General features: G+C 37.1%; 2 protein-coding genes across 4 annotated transcripts; one reads left to right on the forward strand and one right to left on the reverse strand.

Moving 5' to 3' along the window:
- Window positions 1-356: 356 nt before the first annotated feature.
- On the reverse strand, window positions 357-8,288 carry dpcd (deleted in primary ciliary dyskinesia homolog (mouse)). Of its 2 annotated transcripts, none has more exons than XM_088917200.1 (6): window positions 8,203-8,288; window positions 7,782-7,862; window positions 7,493-7,617; window positions 6,439-6,572; window positions 2,348-2,450; window positions 357-1,722 (listed from the first exon to the last, which is right to left on the reverse strand). In XM_088917200.1, exons 1-6 carry the CDS (start codon window positions 8,264-8,266, stop codon window positions 1,618-1,620), a joined length of 612 nt encoding a protein of 203 aa, XP_088773326.1. In that variant the 5' UTR covers window positions 8,267-8,288; the 3' UTR covers window positions 357-1,617. The 2 variants fall into 2 exon arrangements, with proteins under 2 accessions (XP_088773326.1, XP_088773327.1); XM_088917201.1 differs by having other exon boundaries at window positions 7,782-7,832; window positions 8,203-8,217.
- Window positions 8,289-8,491: 203 nt separating this feature from the next.
- On the forward strand, window positions 8,492-19,251 carry poll (polymerase (DNA directed), lambda). 2 transcript variants are annotated; one of them, XM_088917494.1, is made up of 9 exons: window positions 8,492-8,549; window positions 9,336-9,459; window positions 9,912-10,209; window positions 11,936-12,128; window positions 13,364-13,672; window positions 14,323-14,496; window positions 14,628-14,756; window positions 17,031-17,199; window positions 17,737-19,251. In XM_088917494.1, the coding sequence occupies exons 2-9, from the start codon at window positions 9,348-9,350 to the stop codon at window positions 18,096-18,098; spliced, it is 1,746 nt and encodes a 581-aa protein (XP_088773620.1). In that variant the 5' UTR covers window positions 8,492-8,549; window positions 9,336-9,347; the 3' UTR covers window positions 18,099-19,251. The 2 variants fall into 2 exon arrangements, with proteins under 2 accessions (XP_088773620.1, XP_088773621.1); XM_088917495.1 differs by having other exon boundaries at window positions 17,749-19,251.
- The last annotated feature ends 368 nt before the right edge of the window (window positions 19,252-19,619 follow it).

Below are 19,619 nucleotides of genomic sequence, written 5' to 3' on the forward strand. Positions count from 1 at the left end.
CTTCGAAATGCTGTTCTTCATTTCACTGTCCCATTTTACAGTGCTTTACAGGTACTTAACAGGAGTTACACATCATTGTTACAGCCAACGTGCCAACACATGTCTTGACATCTGGTAATCCAGGGCCTATGAAAACAAATTTCTTACTCCACAGAAGTTAAAGCCCAGGGATTTCTCATGCTTTTTCGGTCTATACTGAAACGGAGTGCTAGAATGCATCTTTGTTAGTCTGAACACTTAAAAACACACTCTTAGATCAAAAGTTATTAGTAGCTATCCACATTTTCAGACCCATAATCATAGTGTCATTGAAACTAAAACAGGTTTTTCAGTTTATTCCTTCATATACATGCCCACATACCTATGCTTTTACATGATTCAAATTTAAAACAATTGATTATAACCGTGTATCTTAAAGGAAGACATTTTTATGTTAAACCAGGATTGGTGAAAAACGTTACAACCCTTTTGATTTATGGGCAGATGATAAAGCACTGATAACCACAATGCTAATTGTAAGATAATAGGATATATTTTCTAGTTGTTAAAAATGGCCAAAAGTTATTAATCACCAGTGTTAATTTAGTTCCCAGTTTTTGATTTATAGTCTTAGTCAAATAAAATGTCTATTAATCAGTCAATTTCAAGTCACCCACTTAAAATTGACTTTAATTTTGACTATAATTAGTCTTACTTTTAGTTGACCAAAACAGAATTGGATTTAAAAACACACTCTTGGATCAAAAGTTATTAGTAGCTATCCACATTTTCAGACCCATAATCATAGTGTCATTGAAATGTGATTGGAGTCACATTTTAGTCAAGCAGTTTAATTTGTCTGTATAAAATATAGAAAGGTATAAAAAATGTATTTCTAAGAAAATATTTAACACATCTGATAAAATTCTGTCAAATAGCACAAGTCTTTGTTGCACAGCCTAAAATGCATTAATCCCCGGGAAGATCAAATGTCAAATACAATAAATAATTGTGCTATAAAGGGTTAGAAGCATTATATGAATCTTTCCTAATCTATTTTGGCACTGTTAATAATAATTACATACTTGTATAATTTTTCAAAGTTTCAAAGCAATATTGGTATAAATGTATTCACCTGACAATACTGAAGTAGACATAATTCTGGGGGAATTAATGCATGAGTTACTTCAAAATATTAAAACTGGACAGGACAAGTAATATATACAGTACAGTCTTTAATTCACTGGTATAACTTATTAATAACTAGTCATTTTGATGCTATAATATGTCAGTCAAAAAACTGCCCTAGTCTAAATGTTAATGACATCGTGCCAGTATCATGCTAACAAAGTGACAGGCCTGTGCTTTAGGTCTGTCACAAGACCTTCACTCAATTACAAAAACTGTCAGCAGTTACATATCAAAAAAGGACCTTTTTCAAGAGCAAAATATTTGCCAGGTAAGTACTTTATTTCTTTTCTTACACCCTATATAAAAAAACAGGCAAAAAACAGAGAAAATGTGCAAATCGGCATGTGCATACAAAGATGCTATACCATCGTGTATTTTTAGACTGAAAGTCTATACTTTGTGGCTATGGCCTGCATCTGGGCCCGTCTGTGAGTTATCAGGAGCAGATCATTGTGTTTTACAGTCCACCTCTCCATCACTTGTGGCCTTCATCTTCTTCAGCTCTCTCAGAAGCTCCTGTTCCAGCAGCAGAATCTCCTTGGGCTTCTGATACTGCAGGTGAGGAGACACAAACACATCTGTTAGTATCTGGAACCAGTGGGCCTCTTTCTCCATCTCAGCTCATCTTTAATGCACCTTTCACACTACTCCCATTTCCTATGAGCCACATCTAGGTAAAATATGTTTTCTAGTCTTGGTGGACTTGGTGTGATAATGAAAAGCATTACTAGCATAAAATATTAATGATTTTTTTGTTTCACTACTTTTTATTTTCTATACTAAACACTTAAATTGAGGTATCTACAATGATAAAATACTAATTTGCCATACTTTGAAGTGTGAAAGTATGTATCCTTCATTCTAACATTTAAATCCTCTATAAACAGATTTCAGCTCACCTACTGAGGCTTTTCAAAATATTATAACCAATAAACTTGATGTTCCTCACAAATGCATAGTCCGTATTCTGTTATACTAGTATAAAGGAAGAAGGTTTAAAAAACTAAAGCGTAAAAATAACATTTTGTATCTCTTGGAGCTCACTCACTCTTGTACGAATCTACTTTTCAGACGCAGCATCTTTTATAGTAGTGAGCTACCCCCAATTACAAGCAGTCTCCCCCCCCCCCCTTTCATTTCAACTCCAAAGATCAGTAGTAAATTTCACCGAACTTACACTGATGATCAAAGTATTGTTAGCATGGGCAAAGCTGATAGCAGAGCTATCCAGAGGCAGCTGGCTCCGGTCTAGGTCTGGAATGGAGAACTTCTTAAAATACCTGCACGGGACAGGGTAAAACATCAATACTAATTACTTAATACTGTATGGCAGTGTATAGTCTTTAAAATTCCTCTTAGGACCTTCAGTTTACTTTCTACTCACAGAAATGGGCTTTTTTGACAGTGCAGACTTTACTAGCATTGACATAAACAGCATCTTAATCTATGGCGTTGAAGTTGTGCTGTTAATGTTCTTAGGTATTTCTTGGATTAATATGAAGTCATTGTAACTTGCTGCATCTCTTCTCAAGGGTTTCATTGTTAAAGCTTCAGCTAAAAATAAATCCTGTATTGCTGCAATTAATTCCAACTATGAAAAAACTGAGCACCAGCACACCTTGAGCAGCAGTGTCCTCCATCTGTAACTGCTGTGTTGGTGTTTTCCTTTAATCTATGAATAAAGCTACAAGTAAAACTAGTATTATCAAATGGATGTATCCCTTACCTAAACAAATATCATAACTACTAATAAGACCACACCTAGGGGACACAGACACAATTATAGCACAGTACTTTCAGCACTGTTCATTTGGAAGAAGAGTCCGTTTGTAGTGCATTAAAACCTGCTCTCTTCCAAGTTCAGACTGTGGCTACCCACAAAATACTGCCTCGTTTAACCAGGTCTCTTCTCAGTGTGCGCCATGCCAGCCTAATGCAGCTGCACTTAGTACAGTCAGTGACAATGAATGGCATCACCTAAACCACTTTATAAGAAAGTCATTTTCCAGACTGGAGTGACATATTTTTGGTTTGCTGGCCCTTTGCTGCTGTGATCATTGAAGGAGTGCAATAGGTCATGCATACAACAGCTATAAGTTATACGGCATCCAGGAGGATAGTTTGTGACTTTAAGAAAGGTGTTTGAAAAATTCAAGTTCTAAGCTACCCTTAATTTTCATTACTTTAAAACTTGATAATCGTCTCTTTCATTAGATTGATTTGTTGTAGCTTGCAAACTTATTGCAAGGTTTGTGTTAAAACGTTAACATGTCATCATGAAGGCTGTAAAAAGCAGGACTGATAGTTTTGTTGTTTTTTTTTCAATCTCATAAACTAAAGATGAACTGTGGTTTGGGTGACTTTATTTGTATAACAGACAATTCAAGATATTATTAGCAAAGGGGTAGAGTGACTTAGCCAAAGACTTAGTTTCCTGGGGACTCTGCAGCGAGGCCAAGAGGATTTACAGGAATTAACTAAAAAGACACATGTAACAGTGTATCCTTTGGGATAATCCACTCCAGAGTTCCTTCTCTCTTTGGTTTCTGGCATTTGCCACCTCCAAATGTGCATTTTTGCCATGTCTGTAACTACTGGGGTTATTGCTGGGGTGGTAAATCCTAATCAGCTGTCTCTTGACAACAATAAAGTTAAAAATAACTATACATATAAACTTTGGTTTATATCTATGGTACATTGATGACCACGTACATGTTTTTAACAACTTTGCACATTGCACAGATGTGCTCATGGAAATGTCCAAGTTCCTGCCATATTTTTGTACCTGTCCTACTCTTGTGAAGGCTCGGTTGACCTGAGAAAATAATGCCCCCTTTAACACAAGCATCTTAAACTGATGCAGAACTTTTGTAACACTTAATTGTAAATTATAACTATTTAAAAAAATCTGAAACCAGACGTAAAAAGCATGTTCTTCAACTGCCAGATTTTCGTATCACAGTCATTCATCACAAAAAGAGATATGACTGTAGAAAAGATGCATAGGGAATGTTGGAAGCCCAAGGAAGCTATTCAGCTCACCAAGTTTCATCCTTGTTAGGCTGTTTCCCCTGGAGTGGTATCCAGTTCCTTTTTGAATAATGCTGTTAACCATGATCCCTCCATTCATAGGGATATTTGCACTAGTTTCCAGTCCCATTGACCTTTGTGGTGAACGTCATAATGACTGAGGTCAAAATGAACCTGAAGTGCAACACTGTATACCCATTTGCACAGTTGGGGTGAGTATTCTTCTACCAATAATATTAAATAGGGTCTTTATCACTCAGAATAAAGCAAATCTCACTCTTAAAACATAATCTCACTGTAGTGGAAGATATTTTTCCCTTTTAATATGGGATTCTGGGTTGAACTGATCATTGTCTTTAAAGTGCCGTTTACAATGCTTACTCATACAGAATACTCCATGATAAAAGACTGCATTTGTTGTCAATTTAATTTCTAATCATGTTGGAGGATACAGGACTAGCCGCCACAAAAAATACAACTTACTTGAATAATTAAATTTAGTTGTGTACATTGTAAAGTTGGCTCCTGAACTGATGCGACACAACGTCAAACCACTCCAGAGGGAATGGTAGAAAAGCTATCTGCATCCGACTGAGACCTGAGGCTGAAGGCAGGAATGAAATTTAGGACTTATAATGGCATCGTTGGGGCTGTAGGCCTTCATTGTAGGGATTTGTGGGATTATGCAGCACACCTGAGAAACCAGCACTAACCCAAAGAAAAACATACATTTTCCTCCCATAATGTTATTTTTTTCTTTACTCAGAAAAGCCATTCTTAAAGCAGAGTGAGTGATGTAGCACTTGCCTGTACGTGCATCTTAGATTCTGTAATACTCAGATGCATCAAGTTTGTTTTATGATGAACAGACAGCCTGGGGATAAGGGATGTTTCAAGTGCTGTTTTTGCACCTGTGCTAACCTCACCAAAAGTTACAGATGAGGCAAGGGGAAACATCAGCTTGGAAGGCCTGCTATTGACTGCTGTGAAAGCAAATGGGAATTATTTACATTTCTCACAATCTTATACTAAAACCAAGATTTGGCAATGTGTTGCATTAAACATCGAATAACTATATAAGAGACTTGTTTTACATTATGTACACAGATAAATTCAGCTGAGTATAATCACTTCTAATTCTCACTAATAAATTGTAAATTGCTTCTAATTCTCACTAATCCAAGGAAGAAGGCTGATCTTGAGGAGAACCCTTACAAAAAAATTTAGGTGGAAGAAAACACTTCAAGGACATTAGTGATTTGCTGGTGAGACTGCTGGCTTAGCATCTTTTTAAAGGCCTGAGTTACAATTGTATTCCCTAGCCAGACTCTATACACGAACCCTGGGAAACCAAGCTTTTTCTGTGAAAGCAAATTATTTAACAGAGGAGAAACAGTATCCTCCTGCAAAGTCCCTGCCAAGATGCAGGGATTCCAGCAATCTGGGGGATTTTAAAGCAGCTGGGTGGCGCAGTGGGACTGGAATAACATTTGAAGAAGCCTGTGGTATAGCTCGGTCTTATCTGGCCACCTGCAATACCACTCTAAAGACATATACATGTTTCCTACTACAGGAACCTATTCTGTGCTGTCTTTAGTTCCTGGATAGTATGTCATACCCTCCTTTTTAATAAGTGTCAAATACAGGGGAAGTGATGATCTTCATATTTAATGTGGACCTTGGTTAAGATGAGAGTATTTCACTACTACACATTATTCTACGCCAATACTGCCATCTATGGGGAGAGAGATGGAAATACCATTTTATGTAAATACACAGTAGTGGGCACATCAATCAAATATTGGGAACAATGAACCTAACCATTGTATTCATGAATCTGTAGTTCATCCTACTCATTTAACTAAAGACACATGCTACATCCAAATCAGATAAATATTGCAATATTCTTCATTTAACAATATTCTCCTAATATACTCCTAAAAAACATTAGGAATTAAAAATGCAAGTGCACTTTTAGTCCAAATATAAGACATGTCATTCTGGTTTTAAGACAACGTTTGACTCATATCTCACTATAGAGAAGACTTTCTGCAATATTAAAATGACTATTATACTCAGTATACTGAATTGTCAATATGTGTTTAACTTTAGCAGTGCAGATTTTTTGGTTTCACTTGCTTTTCATGATTATATTCTGTGACATTTCCTAGCTTGAAAGCTAAGTACTGCAGATGGAGTGCTTCACCTGTTATGAACAATGAGTAACGTATGGATTACTTTTTGTTGCTTGTCCGGACAATGCAGCAACGTTCTGTCTGCTCCACAGAAAGGCTGTAGACCTCTTTGGGATAAGGAAGGTTGCGGATTCTCCACTGAAAACATGTTTTGGTGTCTTTGCGCACGAACACAGGCTGAAAAAAGCAAGGTGACATTCGGTGATATTTCCTAAAATGTTAAAATGACTGTATACTAAGGGTCTTTCCAGCAGTAACATGTATTTGTTTATATGGAGTATGTTAACAACTGCATTATCATTATAATCTAGACATTTTAAATTATTTTATCAATTTGTTTATTTCTGCCACTACTTTTAATTTCATTTAAACGACAGGAGTTCCCTGCTCTGTCTCCCATCTGTGACGTCTCATGTTCTTACTTGGTTTTATTTCTTGGTGCATCTAGGACTGTGGGAAATGACAACTATTCCAACAAAGAATTAAAAGGATGAAAGTGGTGTACAAATTGCATTCCTGTGGGGTCTGTGTTCTGTCTCATAATATTTTTGACAAAATAACAACATAATTTGTTACCATGTTTATTGTATGTTGTAGTTATTATATTCAGTACATAAAAAAATTGTTCCCAGTAATGAGGACCATCTAGCTCAGTTTGGATTTTTAGTATCTAATTGATTCAAGGAGCTTATTCAAGCATGTTTTGAAAAGGCCCAGGATATCAACTTGACTGACTTGGCTAAGCTCCCTGTGTCATATGCCCAGAGAAGTTGTGTAAACTACTCTTCTCTTCGCTGTAGTTACCTCTCGCATCTTAAGCTTTGTCTTTTACTGTTGGTTCTGTAGACGTTCGTAGGAATGACTGGCATAAACTGAGCCCTAATCTGCTTTTTTAGACTTTAATCAAACACTGAATATACGCAGCGTTTTTCTGGTTGTGAAAAGATCCACACTAACGTTTCAATATGTATCACACCTTTCAACATGAAAATGAAAGTCTGTTTTCACAGCTGTGCATTTTGCAATACAATTAAATTGCCCTCTTGATGACTGCTTTCAGAGCAGTCCTGAGGGTGTGCATGAGAGAGTTCACGTACATTAGAGCTATTTTCCTTTATCAGCTGAGACTCCTGGGCACCTGAAATGGAAGGTCCTGGCTCCCCCACTTCAATTTCCCATTGTCTCTGTGCACCCAGTGCATTCTTCACTCGCCACTTTCGAACTGGAAAAGAAATACAATAGACAAAAGGGCAAAATCTGCTTTTAGGAATTATTCCTTAATAAGTTCATCATTTTACAGAAAAAAAAATTCTACATTAGTAAAAACTTACGAGTGACAAAAATACAAATGTCATCAAATCCATGTTTAATATAGCTATCACTTACCAATTAATTCATCTGTCTTTATGTCGTATTCTTCTGCCATCTCTTTGCCGTCTGAAAATAGATAATGCACTTTTCTCTTTCCTGCATAAGAAGGAAAAAGAAATCAAAGTATTCACTTTAAGATGCTCTCAAAGGCTAGTGATGGGCAGATCAGAACTGTCATTGCGCCCACTGTAAAACAAGAACGATCAGACAAACCTCTTTTGATCACCTATTAGACACCGGCATTACGAATATGAATGTAAAATATTGATACATTTAAATTCAAAGTTAGTTCAACTGGCTGTTTCTAGGTATTTCAGCGCACGTGTGGATACAAGATTACTCTAAAGAGCCAAAAGCGTTAAATATAGCATATATCTAAATGGGGTTTCATTAGGACTATACTACTACTAATGTTATGATGTTACGATTAGTTTACCATCCTGTATTAAAGCCGTTTTCTTTGTAGCTTTCAACGAGTCGAGCCAGCACTGCACCGCCATGTTCACAAAACAGCCACTTCCTTCCGACCCCACGCTCTGCCCGTTGTCATGACAACCACAGACCGTTAACGTACATGGCAATAGGAATAACCCAATAATAATCTTTAATATTTTCATAACTTAATTAATTTAAATATAACTCAATGTTATATTTATAACACAATTAACAACATCGACGTTTTTTTTATTATATTATTATATTATTTTAGCTGTGTTTTTAAACGACCCGGAACTTCAATGCTATTTAAACCTGAAAACTTTAAAGCTCGTTGCGCAAAGCGAGGTAAGGGAGTTTATTTTGATTTTTGTAGTTTAAATAACAATGTGGTGCTATTTACGAAATATATACATATCAATTAATAGATACATATATCATACATATAGACGTCTGTAGCGCTGTGTACAATATGCTTCATGGTCCTCTCAACAATATTTCGTAACAACCTGCCAATAAGAGCAACCTAAACCCATACGAGTACAATGTATATCACAGTTCTTTTATGTTCAGAATTGCTGTTTTATTCATACTGCAGAATACGACAGCACTAGTGATCAACAATGATAAGAATCCAGAACAGATTTGGGGCGTATTCCAGAAAGTCCCGAAACGTTTTGTGGTGCAGTTCCACTCCAGTATTCCGGCAGCATTGCTTTCAGTTGAGGTTTTAATGAGTGTAACTGTGTTGGGTGGATTAAGCTGCATGTTCCAACAGTTCCACTTGTTGTACTTGTTGTACACTTGTACTGGATTTAGATCTTGTAATTGTTCTGACCAGGGATGGTAATGAAAATCTGTCCATAAGTTTCTCAGGCCAACCATACATTTCCTACGTTTGTAAAGATTTAAGAGGTGGTCATAATATTTTCAACAATTAAAGCATGTTCATTGTAGAACAGATAGTTTATACATATTAATGTGTCGTTTTTGTTTTAATTCAAAGGGTAAAGGGTAAATATCTACACCTATAACTCCTAAACAAATCTGTTTTGCAGGGTATGTTCTAAAATTTCATCACGGCTACTAAATATCTTAAGATGCTTTGTAATTTCTTGCTCTCCCGTCACCTAGGACAGTGAATGTATGGAGGCCCGTGGTATTGTAAAAGCATTTCGGAAAGTGAAAAGAATTGGCCATCAGTTGGAGAAAGAAGTAGAACCCCAGAATAAGAAGCAACAGAAGGAGCTGGTTACAGGTAACTGCTTACACTGTGAAATGTCTGCTCTGAGCTCTGAACTACATTGATTCCCCTAACTTGATGGAAATTATCCCTAGATTACATTAGACAAATTTGCTGTGTTAGAATCAGATTTGTGTTTGGGAATATTTATAGTGTTTGATTTCCTATTGTTATGAAGGATAAAGAATAGTGTGATGTTAATTTTCTTACTTTGTACACTTCCCAGCTATAAACGTATGGGACATATTTTAAGGGGCAATAAGTATTACAGGCAGTAGGAATTCGTAATGGAAAATACCAAGAAGACATATTTCCTTTTTGTATTAAATCTGTTTGGGGAGTTGGAAAATATTAATTTCTAATGGAGATAATTAATAGTTCTAGTAAATAAGATACAGAGCAATGCATACCATTGTATGAAATCACATTTCTTCATGCCACCTGCTGTATTTTCTCTTCTGTTTCAGGCACATGGTTAAATGGTATATGTGCTTATATCATCCAAACTGGGATTGGAAATGCAAGAGCTACAATTTTTCAGACACAAATTGTCCAGAATGGGGGCCAAGTTGTGGACACCTTTTCCCCCTGTGTCACCCATGTTATTGCGGATGACTCTATGAATTATGATCGTGCTTTGCGCCTTCTGAAGGTAGACAAGCTTCCCCCTGCAGTACAGCTGGTGAAGTGCTCTTGGCTGAGTCTGTGCATCACTGAAAAGAAGCTTCTCAACACTGCAGGCTACAGTGTCTTCATCCCTGACAGGTGCCCTTTGCATTGTATACAGAAAGAAATGTACCCCTCCTCCAGCCCCTTTTATAAATCTGTTTTGTGCTTGTCTTGCAGGGTCGGGGTGGTAGCATGTCTAGTAATGTTGACCACATCTATTTTTCCATTAACAGATTCCATCTCTTCCTAGGTGATTTTCTAAGTGTTTACAGGCCCATCAAAAGTTATATTTTCTCCAGCTTGATCTTAATTGTCTTTGAGGTTTCTGTCCAGTGGGGTTGTACCTGGTGGAGCTCCAATACCAGGGTTCTGGACTACCTCAAATGTCTCTTCTTTAAATTAGTGAACATTGCAGAACAGTTGTCTTTAGTATAGCTTTAAAATCTCTACTTTTTTCCAGCCTCACATTTACACTTTTATTTAATACAAAGTATATTTGCATTGCTCTTAATTATTAATTGCATTTATATAGCACTTTTCATCCCTGAGGATTTCAAAGCAATTAATGTGCATGAAAGGACCACATCATTCATCACTTAAATGATGCTGTACCCACCTGGATGATGCTCAAGTAGTTCCACTACACAGCAGATCAGATGGAGAAGTGAGAAATGACTTGACATGCCAAATTAAGTGTATCCTTCAGGAAGGCCAGATTGTATAAACCGAGTGTGGAATTTACCCAGGATGTCAAAGTTAACAGCCCTATGCTAACGAACATTGCCATGGTATCTTTAATGACTAAGCAGTCAGAACCATGGTTTAACATCTCATCCGAAGTGTTTTCCGTCACCCTACCGTAGCATTGGATTTGGGAGTTCTGGTCTTCAGCTAAGAGTGCCACTTACTGGTCCAACAATACATTACAGCAGCAATTTAGAAACGTTAGTGGTCTCCCATTTCAATATTGATCAGGTCTAGCATTTCTTAGGTTCTGAGATCTCGCCAGATTAGACTAGAAGGTGGAAACACTGTTGTTATATAAATGTTCATACAGGACATAGCCTTGTTGAAATGAACATACTTGAACATAGGGGAATCGTTCAGTACTTCCATAAGAATTCCATTCTCGTGTCAGGTCAGCTTTCTCCTTGAGTATCTCTGCTAAACCCTGTGTGGTGCACAAGGCCAGTCTGACCCATATTAATTTATTTATGGCTCATTTTCCTTTCTTTGTGTTTGTTTTTGTCACATACATGTTAACTTTTTGTCTAGACTGCTTGATTCAGTGTGACCCATCCTTTTTATGCAAACAAAAAATCCTCAAGCAAAATGGCAGTTCAAATAAAGAAAGGAGTATCATATTCCTGGAGAAATTTGCTTGGAATGGTTGACTGGTTGAAGTTCACACTTACTAATTAGATTTAATTATTTCATTAAGTGGATAAGGTTAACACTCTATTCAGGGCTTTGAATGTTTTTTTTACATATTATGTTTAAATTAAGTACCTCCTTTAAGTTACATGCCTGAAAAAATGTCCATCCAGTAGAGCCAATAATTATCAATTAAATTGTCTTAAACTGGAATTAAACTTAAACTGGAAAGACTAAGAAGTACATTCTGTGGTGAATATGAATCTGACATTCTTAGAGATATTCTGTCACTAGTATATTAGTTTATGAAGTGAGTATAACAGACATGCTGTAAACGTCATTCTGTTCTAGAATTCAGTATATGTAGATGGATCATGTGTGATAATGCACACCTACCAACCAATGTAGTTAATACCATTTCCTCTCTATTTGATTTTTTACAATACAGGCACCTGGATTCCAATCATGAGCAAGTAAAGGTAAATTCTCTTAATGGTAATGGATCTGCATTGGGAATTAATGATATTGTTCAACAGCCGAATAATAAGCAGAAGACAGAGGAAGAGGCTACAGTTTCAAAGACTGTCCAGATAGAGGAGTCTGCATCACTGAACACAATTATTTCCAGTCACAGAGCACAGGTATCCTGCCTTATATTAATACATACAATATTTATTTGCTTGTAATTTTGAGGTTGTAAAATACATTTTTGTTGTAATGCAGATGCTTAACTTACAGTTGTTTTCCAAATAGTCAATAAAATAATACAATAACATGCAAGAAAATGCCCAGGATGCTACAATTTTTACCAAATGTTTTGCATCACTTTAGTATTGCTCTGCTAGAATGCCAAGACTCACAACATTTGCTCCAAGAATGCATCTGCACACAGTGAAAACACAGTAGTCCTTTTCACATATTTGGGCACAAACATAGTTACATAGTTATCATGACATAGATTTAGTAGGATTGTTCTTTGGGAAAACAAAATACCAAGCTCAGGTCGAGTGAATTCATAAAAACAATAACAGTCATTAGTATTTGAATTTAAATTAGCTATAATGAGTTGATTAAAACATCTGTGTACAACATCATATAAAAAACATTATTTTAATTTATGTGAGAAGAGATATGACAATATACCACTTGAGAAATGAAGACCCGTCTGGTTGATATTTACCAGAAAGGACTGGCATCTCAAATGCCTCTGTTGCAGATTTAGAACAATCTTACTGCTAGAAATTGGCACACTTTTTCTGTTCCTGCCAGCCTATCCAGGTGTCATTTCTGGAAGGACAATGTAACACCACACAGTTCTTGTGTTACAAAGGCACAAGTTAAGAAAACAATGTTAAGATTCTGCTATTGCTATTTTTTCTTCCTGACAAAAGTAGAACGTGTGTGGAACAACTGTTCAATCTTCACTAGTTTGCTGCAGCTGTTCAGGAGAAGTGGCAGAACGTTACACAGCTGTTCATAATGTACAGAGGTTGATCTACCCTGTGTATCAACACTGCTATGAAGTATTTTAATTCTTATGGAAGCCATACCTAAGACTAACCTTCTGTTTCCATTTTGCCAGTATGTCACATTTAATAGTGAAAACTGATTATTTGATGTGTGTTTTAACGTTTTCTGTGATTGTTTGATATCTGCTCAAACTATTTGATTAAATCCACCTGATTGTTTTGTTTATGTAGTTCATCAACATATGTTGGGGTTAAAATACTATTGAGCTTAGTTTCGTGCCATTTCACATAAAACAAGACCATCAAAATATGTATTGTGACAAAACACATCTGTTTTTCCTCTTGCCATTTTATTTCAAAGTGAATTTCAAAGTCTGTTATTCTTGTTGCTGTTCTGACTTTAATAGACTTCAGATGATGATGGGAGTGATACTGAAGAGGCTGGTGTCTCCCAGAAAGATCTGGAAGCTCTTCTCACAGGCTGCTACCCCACTACAGACGAACCCAGCCCCGCACAACCAGACCCTGTCACTGGGAAATGGGTCTGTGCTCAGTCCTCAAAAGCAAAGAATGACAATCACAATCGGCACATCACAGACAAGCTGGAAGTTCTGGCCAAGGCTTACACACACCAAGGGGACAAGTGGAGAGCATTGGGATACTCCAAAGCCATCAATGCCCTCAAGAGCTACCACAAACCTGTCTCTTCATATGAGGTAGAAACCACAGTGCCATACTATACAAGAGTCTTCCGATTCAGCATGTTTAAAAGCTACAATGAATCAATAGTTAAATAATCCAGTAGTAAGGATTAAACTGAGTTCTCTAGCTAAGGTTAAATGTGGTGTTACTATTGGCTGTTGTATTATCATGTTACAATTATAGAAGAAGCATTAACCAGACAATGATAAGCTTAATGGCTCCCTTTCAATTATAAACTTTCTGATGACATTTACTGTAGATATAATTTATTGTCAAATATGTAGAATGGTAACACTGTAAAGAATAAGTAAAGATTATTAAAAAGTAGGAAGAAACAACATTTCAGCTTTTGACTGTTTTCAAAAATCACCTGATTCCAGTTTTTTTACACCTCTCCCCCAGACCCCTTTCATATGGAAAGTCGTCTCCCACCTGTGTGCCCATTCTCACTGATTCTGTCCTTTGGCTTTACTATATATTCCAGCCACTGTACTCTCTCTGATTCACACCTGTAGAAGGCTCATCCGAAATTGAAATATTAAATATGTGGCTAATATATCATATGTGGTTGATCTAATTAAAAAATCTAGGAAAGATACATTGGTTTAAAAGGAGCAAGGTACCTTTATCATTCTGATATTCAGTGCCCTTTTTCTATTTACAGGAGGCTTGTAAGATACGGGGCATAGGGAAGCGCATGGCAGAGAAGATCAAAGAGATCCTGGAAAGTGGGAACCTTCGCAAACTTGATCACATTGGAGAAAGCGTGCCAGTGCTGGAGCTCTTCACCAACATCTGGGGGGTCGGATCCAAGACTGCCCAGATGTGGTATCAGCAGGTACCGTTTGGAAAGGGTCTGGGTCACAAAAACTGATCTCAACACTTTTTTTTAAATATCGCTTTTAAGATGCTCAGGAAGTTTAAATAGAAAATATTTTCACATTTTCTACCTCTCTCTTGTATGTGAAGGGGTTTCGCACTCTGGAAGACATCCGCACCAAAGCCACTCTTACAAGCCAGCAGGTGATTGGACTGAAGCACTATGATGTCTTCCTGGATAGAATGCCAAGGGAGGAGGCTGCTGAGATTGAGAAAACGGTAACATTTAGTTATTATGTACCGCTATACTAGAAGTGTAAGGTACAGATCAGATTATAATTACCTGTTCCACTTCATGTGTCTTTTATTAGTAGTGTTTTATCATGAAAGCAATTTTCATGTTTATTTTTCTAACAATTTAAATTTACTAATTTGGTCCAAAGTCAGATATGACTGCATGTTTTGTCTCAAAAGTGAAGCATTTAAATAGGCAATTTTTCAGTTTTTGGTGCTCTGATGAGTTATGCATGTTAAATACTGAATAAAACAAAGGAAAGAGCAATTGCCCAAAATTAAAACTCCTCTTGCATTTATAAAAAAAAACAAGTTTCATCGTGAACATTCCATTTTCTGCATCTTGAACACTTAACTTGGAGCTGGAAAGTAGCTATGAAGTTAAGTGTCTAGAAATGGTTAAAATCTCTTTCTTGTGTTTGTGTTAACGGAAGCTTTGCAGTTTTGTTTGAATTTTCTCTTGTTTACCTGCTCCATGGAAAAAAAAACTAAAGGCCCCTCTTTGAACACTATCAATCCAGTTCCCTTTTAGAGCACTGTATTTAAAATCAAAATAAGAAAGAGAGGGCAAATGTGACTGACAGGTCCTACCGTGCTGTCCTGCCTCCTTACAGTAACCATAGCAGCAGCAACCACCCCAGTCCTGTCAGTCAGCTATGGGTACTGGACCTGAAGAATACAGGCCATCCTGGAGACCTCCAGTCCCTCTCTCCCTGGCATTCCTCCTGTCCTAAATTAAAAGGAGACAAAAAAGCAGATTCGAGAATCTCGTCCCACTTCGCAAGTCAATCATTAGAATCCCGATTGTCAGCCTAAGAGTTGAGGACTAATCCTATTGTTTTTCTTATGGGATTACTCGTCCTAGATCTCTCGCTCCCATTGGGTCTGTCCAGGAGAATAGGGGGATTAAGGGGATTAGCCTGTGTCCTCCTAACTTGTCAAACTGAGATCTAAGGAGCCATTGACTTCTCTGACTTCAATGAGACAGACACCTAAATAATAATAATAAAAGCCTTTGAAAAAAGAAAAATGTCTAAAGGAACAATGCAATTTGTTTGCTGTTGTCCCTTTAACTTGGATGAAAGGTTCAAAAAGACTCCAAAATACAGGGAAGGAGCATCTTAACAGGGATGAAGGTGGAATTTAACGGAATAATTTTCTTCTGCCCTGAAAAAACAATGCCCAAAATATTTCAGAAAGGATATTCTTTAAAAATACAGATTTTAAAATAACTTCAGGAAGAGAATGAAAGTAGCAACATTTTATTGGGGTTTTTGAAGTATGAGCATCGCAATTGTATATTACATCACTCATGGACTTCAGTTCCTTAGTAACAGGTATCCCGGCTATGAAGTTTTACTGGATATCTCAAATTCCATAATGTCAAAACCTGCAAATATTTCATTTGTCTTTTGAATTAAAATAAGCATGCCCTGGTAGTTTTAGAAAAGGTTACATTGTTTACAGACTTGCCCAGTGCTTGTTTTACTTGAATAACTCCAGTGCCGATTTGCAACCATTCATAAGGGAGTGGCTCAATGAAAAGGAATAGGAGCTTAAAATAGTTCAGGTGGGTAGCTGCGTCAGCATGCGTAGTCTGCAAAGGAACAAGTAATAGGTTTATTCCAGGCTGAAAAGAAAAGAGAGAAAATGCAATGTTTTGGCTGTAAAGTCTTCTTCAGGTGTCACCTGTATGGTGTATGTTTTTAGCCTTTCATAACCTACATTAAGCACCAGAATCACTCCTACATTAGAAAGCATGATCTGCAGTCTTTTTCATTGAATCGTTGAGGTAATAAAATATTTTTAATGCAAAACACCTGTAGAAAGAGCCTGCATGTTTCTTCTTCTTACTTTTCAGCATGGAATTAGCCTTTACTTGTTTATGTTTCAAATAACTCACCATGTCTTGTAAATTGCAGCAATTGACAAGTAAAAAATGTAATTACAAGTTAAAGTCTTGCGTAAAAGAAGATATTCTGTTTCAACACTTTTTCAGTGGTTTCACAGGCCCTCATTAACACTAAACTACCTAGTGTTATTTCATAATTAAAATAAAGTCTGGGACTACACAGCAATTTTTAATTTGTGAATCCAGATCATATTATATTCTGGCAAGGCTGACAGAAGCCTAGTATCTTTGAAATGCAAATATTAATAAAACTATCTAATTCCAAGGGATGGTTTTAAAAAAAAAACTCCAAGTGGCCTTGTTTGAAAAGTTCCAGCCTCTTTGCATTGCCTGTTGTGTGAGCTCAGGTGAAGGAAGCGGCTCTGTCTTTGAACCCGGGGCTGCTGGCAGTGGCGTGCGGCTCCTACCGAAGAGGGAAACCCACCTGTGGAGATGTAGACATTCTCATCACTCACCCAGATGGGAAATCCCACAAGGGCATCTTCAGTAAAATACTGCACATCCTCCATCAAAGTGGTATGACGAGTACATATGACTTCCCATTGTTACCATTCCTTCCTAGTGTGTGCTTTATTTATTTTTATTGCGTACAAATTTATTTTAAACAATATGAATGAATGTAAATTGCTGATGCAGCTGTAACCAAAACAATAAATTATCATAGCTTTGTTTAGCTGCAAACTCCTTTCAATGACATCAGTTTTACTAATTCCTTGAATACAATTTTCTCGGTTAAACTTATAACTTTATGGTCAGCCATTAATTTATTTACTTTATGTCATCGAATATAATATTTTCATATAAACAGGTTTGATTTTTTTGCATACTCTAGCACAGATAGAAAAACATTATTTGTTGGCCTTATAGGGAGTTTTTCATGGCTGTAATTAGGGAAGAACTTTTGGGAAAAGACAATGCTTTTGTAAAAAGAATATCATGATACCTGTGACGACGTGTTGTTGAAATCCTGTGCAGATTCCTGTGCTGAGGAGAGAGCCTCTTTAACCACTGTCACTCCAAAATTAGTTCAACACTTTGCTCTTTATGATCAAGGCTTTCTGACAGATGATCTGGTCAGCCATGAGGAGAATGGGGAACAGAAGAAGTACCTGGGGGTGTGCCGTCTCCCAGGCCCCGAGTCCCGCCACCGTCGACTGGACATCATTGTGGTGCCTTACAGTGAGTTTGCCTGCGCCATCTTGTACTTCACTGGCTCGGCACACTTCAACCGCTCCATGAGGGCTCTGGCCAAAACGAAGAACATGAGCCTGTCGGAGCATTCACTCAACAAGGATGTCCTGCGACGGGGCAGCCTGAAGGTGAGCACAGGCGCCCCCCTTCCCACGCCCACAGAGAAGGATGTCTTCAGGCACCTGGGTCTGCCCTACAGGGAGCCGCAGGACAGAGACTGGTGAAGGCCCTCTGTACAGGTCTGTGTAAAGATGTGCGCATTACTGCTTTGAGGAAGAGCTGCTAGAATCCAAGGTCTCAGCTGTGACTTGTGACAGGTTGGGAGGAGTTCTATGAAAAGGGTAAAAAGAGTCATTTTATTTGCTGGACATACTTAAACGTAAATGAATGTCAGTGAGTTTTCCTTAAATTGGTTCTTAGAGAAAAATGTGAAGGTAGACCGTTAAATAATGTGCACAGTAAAACTGTAGCAGGAGCCTTGAGACTGTTTTTAACTTGATCTTTTAGACCGTGAATGAAGTCCTCTTAAGCCACTGTGATAACCCTCCAGAACGTAACAGGGACTAAAATAATTACCTGGTTTTACAAACCTTTCTATAGAGCTAATGAAAGATATCATAACTGATTTTAACGTATTTTTCCCATATCATGTATTTAGTACTTTTTATTTATATCTTCATCTGTCCCCTATGAATTGTTGGGGGCTTAAACTTTATAAAAATATTTTTTTTCTGGATTTATAATGAGGCTTATTATGCAAAGCCACATCCATGCAGATAATAAAATATGAATATTATTGCCTTTAAATGTGTTGGATTTGGACTGTATGCTGCACATTGTTGGTGGTGGAGGGGAGTCCCCATTACCTGTAAAGCGCTTTGAGTGGAGTGTCCAGAAAAGCGCTATATAAGTGTAAGCAATTAATTAATTAAAGTAAATAAAGCCTGTTCTAAAATAAATCATAAAGCGTCCTTGAAATTTAGATTATGAAAAGTATATCCAAGAGCGAGATTTTTACTTGCAAGTTTTAAGAGTTATGGTTGTATTAAAAAGAAATCGTAATTTTCACAAACTACAGTCCACAACTGGCGAAATACGAAGTTGTGTAAATGGTGGAATTGTGCGCCATCGTGTGGCTGCAAAATAAATCCGAATTTTGAATCTCTCGTGAGTTCCGTGTGGTATTTCGGAAATATGCGCTATGCATTGAGCAAGATGCATAAAAAATATTAAAATGTGGAGGAGCGGACTCTTCATACCAAATATAAATAAATAAAAACTGTTTTTAAAATGTAAATTTAATATGTATTAGTAAGTATAGAAAATGGGGTTTCAATTTTCACTGTAATATACAAACCACAAAATAAAAGATTGAAACAATCTTGTGCTGATTCATTTATTAATACATTGTAATGAAATGGAACACACTGTAATGTGAAAGTGAAAATTGTATTCTGTAATGGCAGATTCTAACAGCTGGCTATCGGGGTGCTTGAGGGATTTGTATTTCTGAATCTTTATTGCCTTTTATTGAAGAGCTGTGTGTCATTGCACTGTTGCTCAGTTATGAAAACCAGAATCCCAAAACAGAACCTTGCCCTACCAGTTAGACATACTGTTCAGAATAGATGTAGAACCTGTACACTCCACTTCACCAACCCAGATACCAGATGATATTCCCAGATCTCATTATGTTCCCAGTGGTAAAATGACGCTATTTTGTTGTTAGAATTCTTCTCCTTGTC

This window comes from Atractosteus spatula, chromosome 5 (genome assembly GCF_055471065.1).
Source record: "Atractosteus spatula isolate fAtrSpa1 chromosome 5, fAtrSpa1.hap1, whole genome shotgun sequence".
NCBI classification, from domain to species: domain Eukaryota; kingdom Metazoa; phylum Chordata; class Actinopteri; order Semionotiformes; family Lepisosteidae; genus Atractosteus; species Atractosteus spatula.

Coding starts and splice junctions, on each gene's coding strand:
- dpcd (XM_088917200.1), bottom strand. CDS start 8,266: ATGGCGGTGCAGTGCTGGCTCGACTCGTTGAAAGCTACAAAGAAAACG. Junction 7,618..7,781: donor AAAGACAGATGAATTAATTG/GTAAGTGATAGC, acceptor TTTCTTTTCCAG/TTCGAAAGTGGCGAGTGAAG. Junction 1,723..2,347: donor ACAATACTTTGATCATCAGT/GTAAGTTCGGTG, acceptor CCTCACCTGCAG/TATCAGAAGCCCAAGGAGAT.
- poll (XM_088917494.1), top strand. CDS start 9,348: ATGGAGGCCCGTGGTATTGTAAAAGCATTTCGGAAAGTGAAAAGAATT. Junction 13,673..14,322: donor AACCTGTCTCTTCATATGAG/GTAGAAACCACA, acceptor TTCTATTTACAG/GAGGCTTGTAAGATACGGGG. Junction 17,200..17,736: donor GCACATCCTCCATCAAAGTG/GTATGACGAGTA, acceptor TTTATGATCAAG/GCTTTCTGACAGATGATCTG.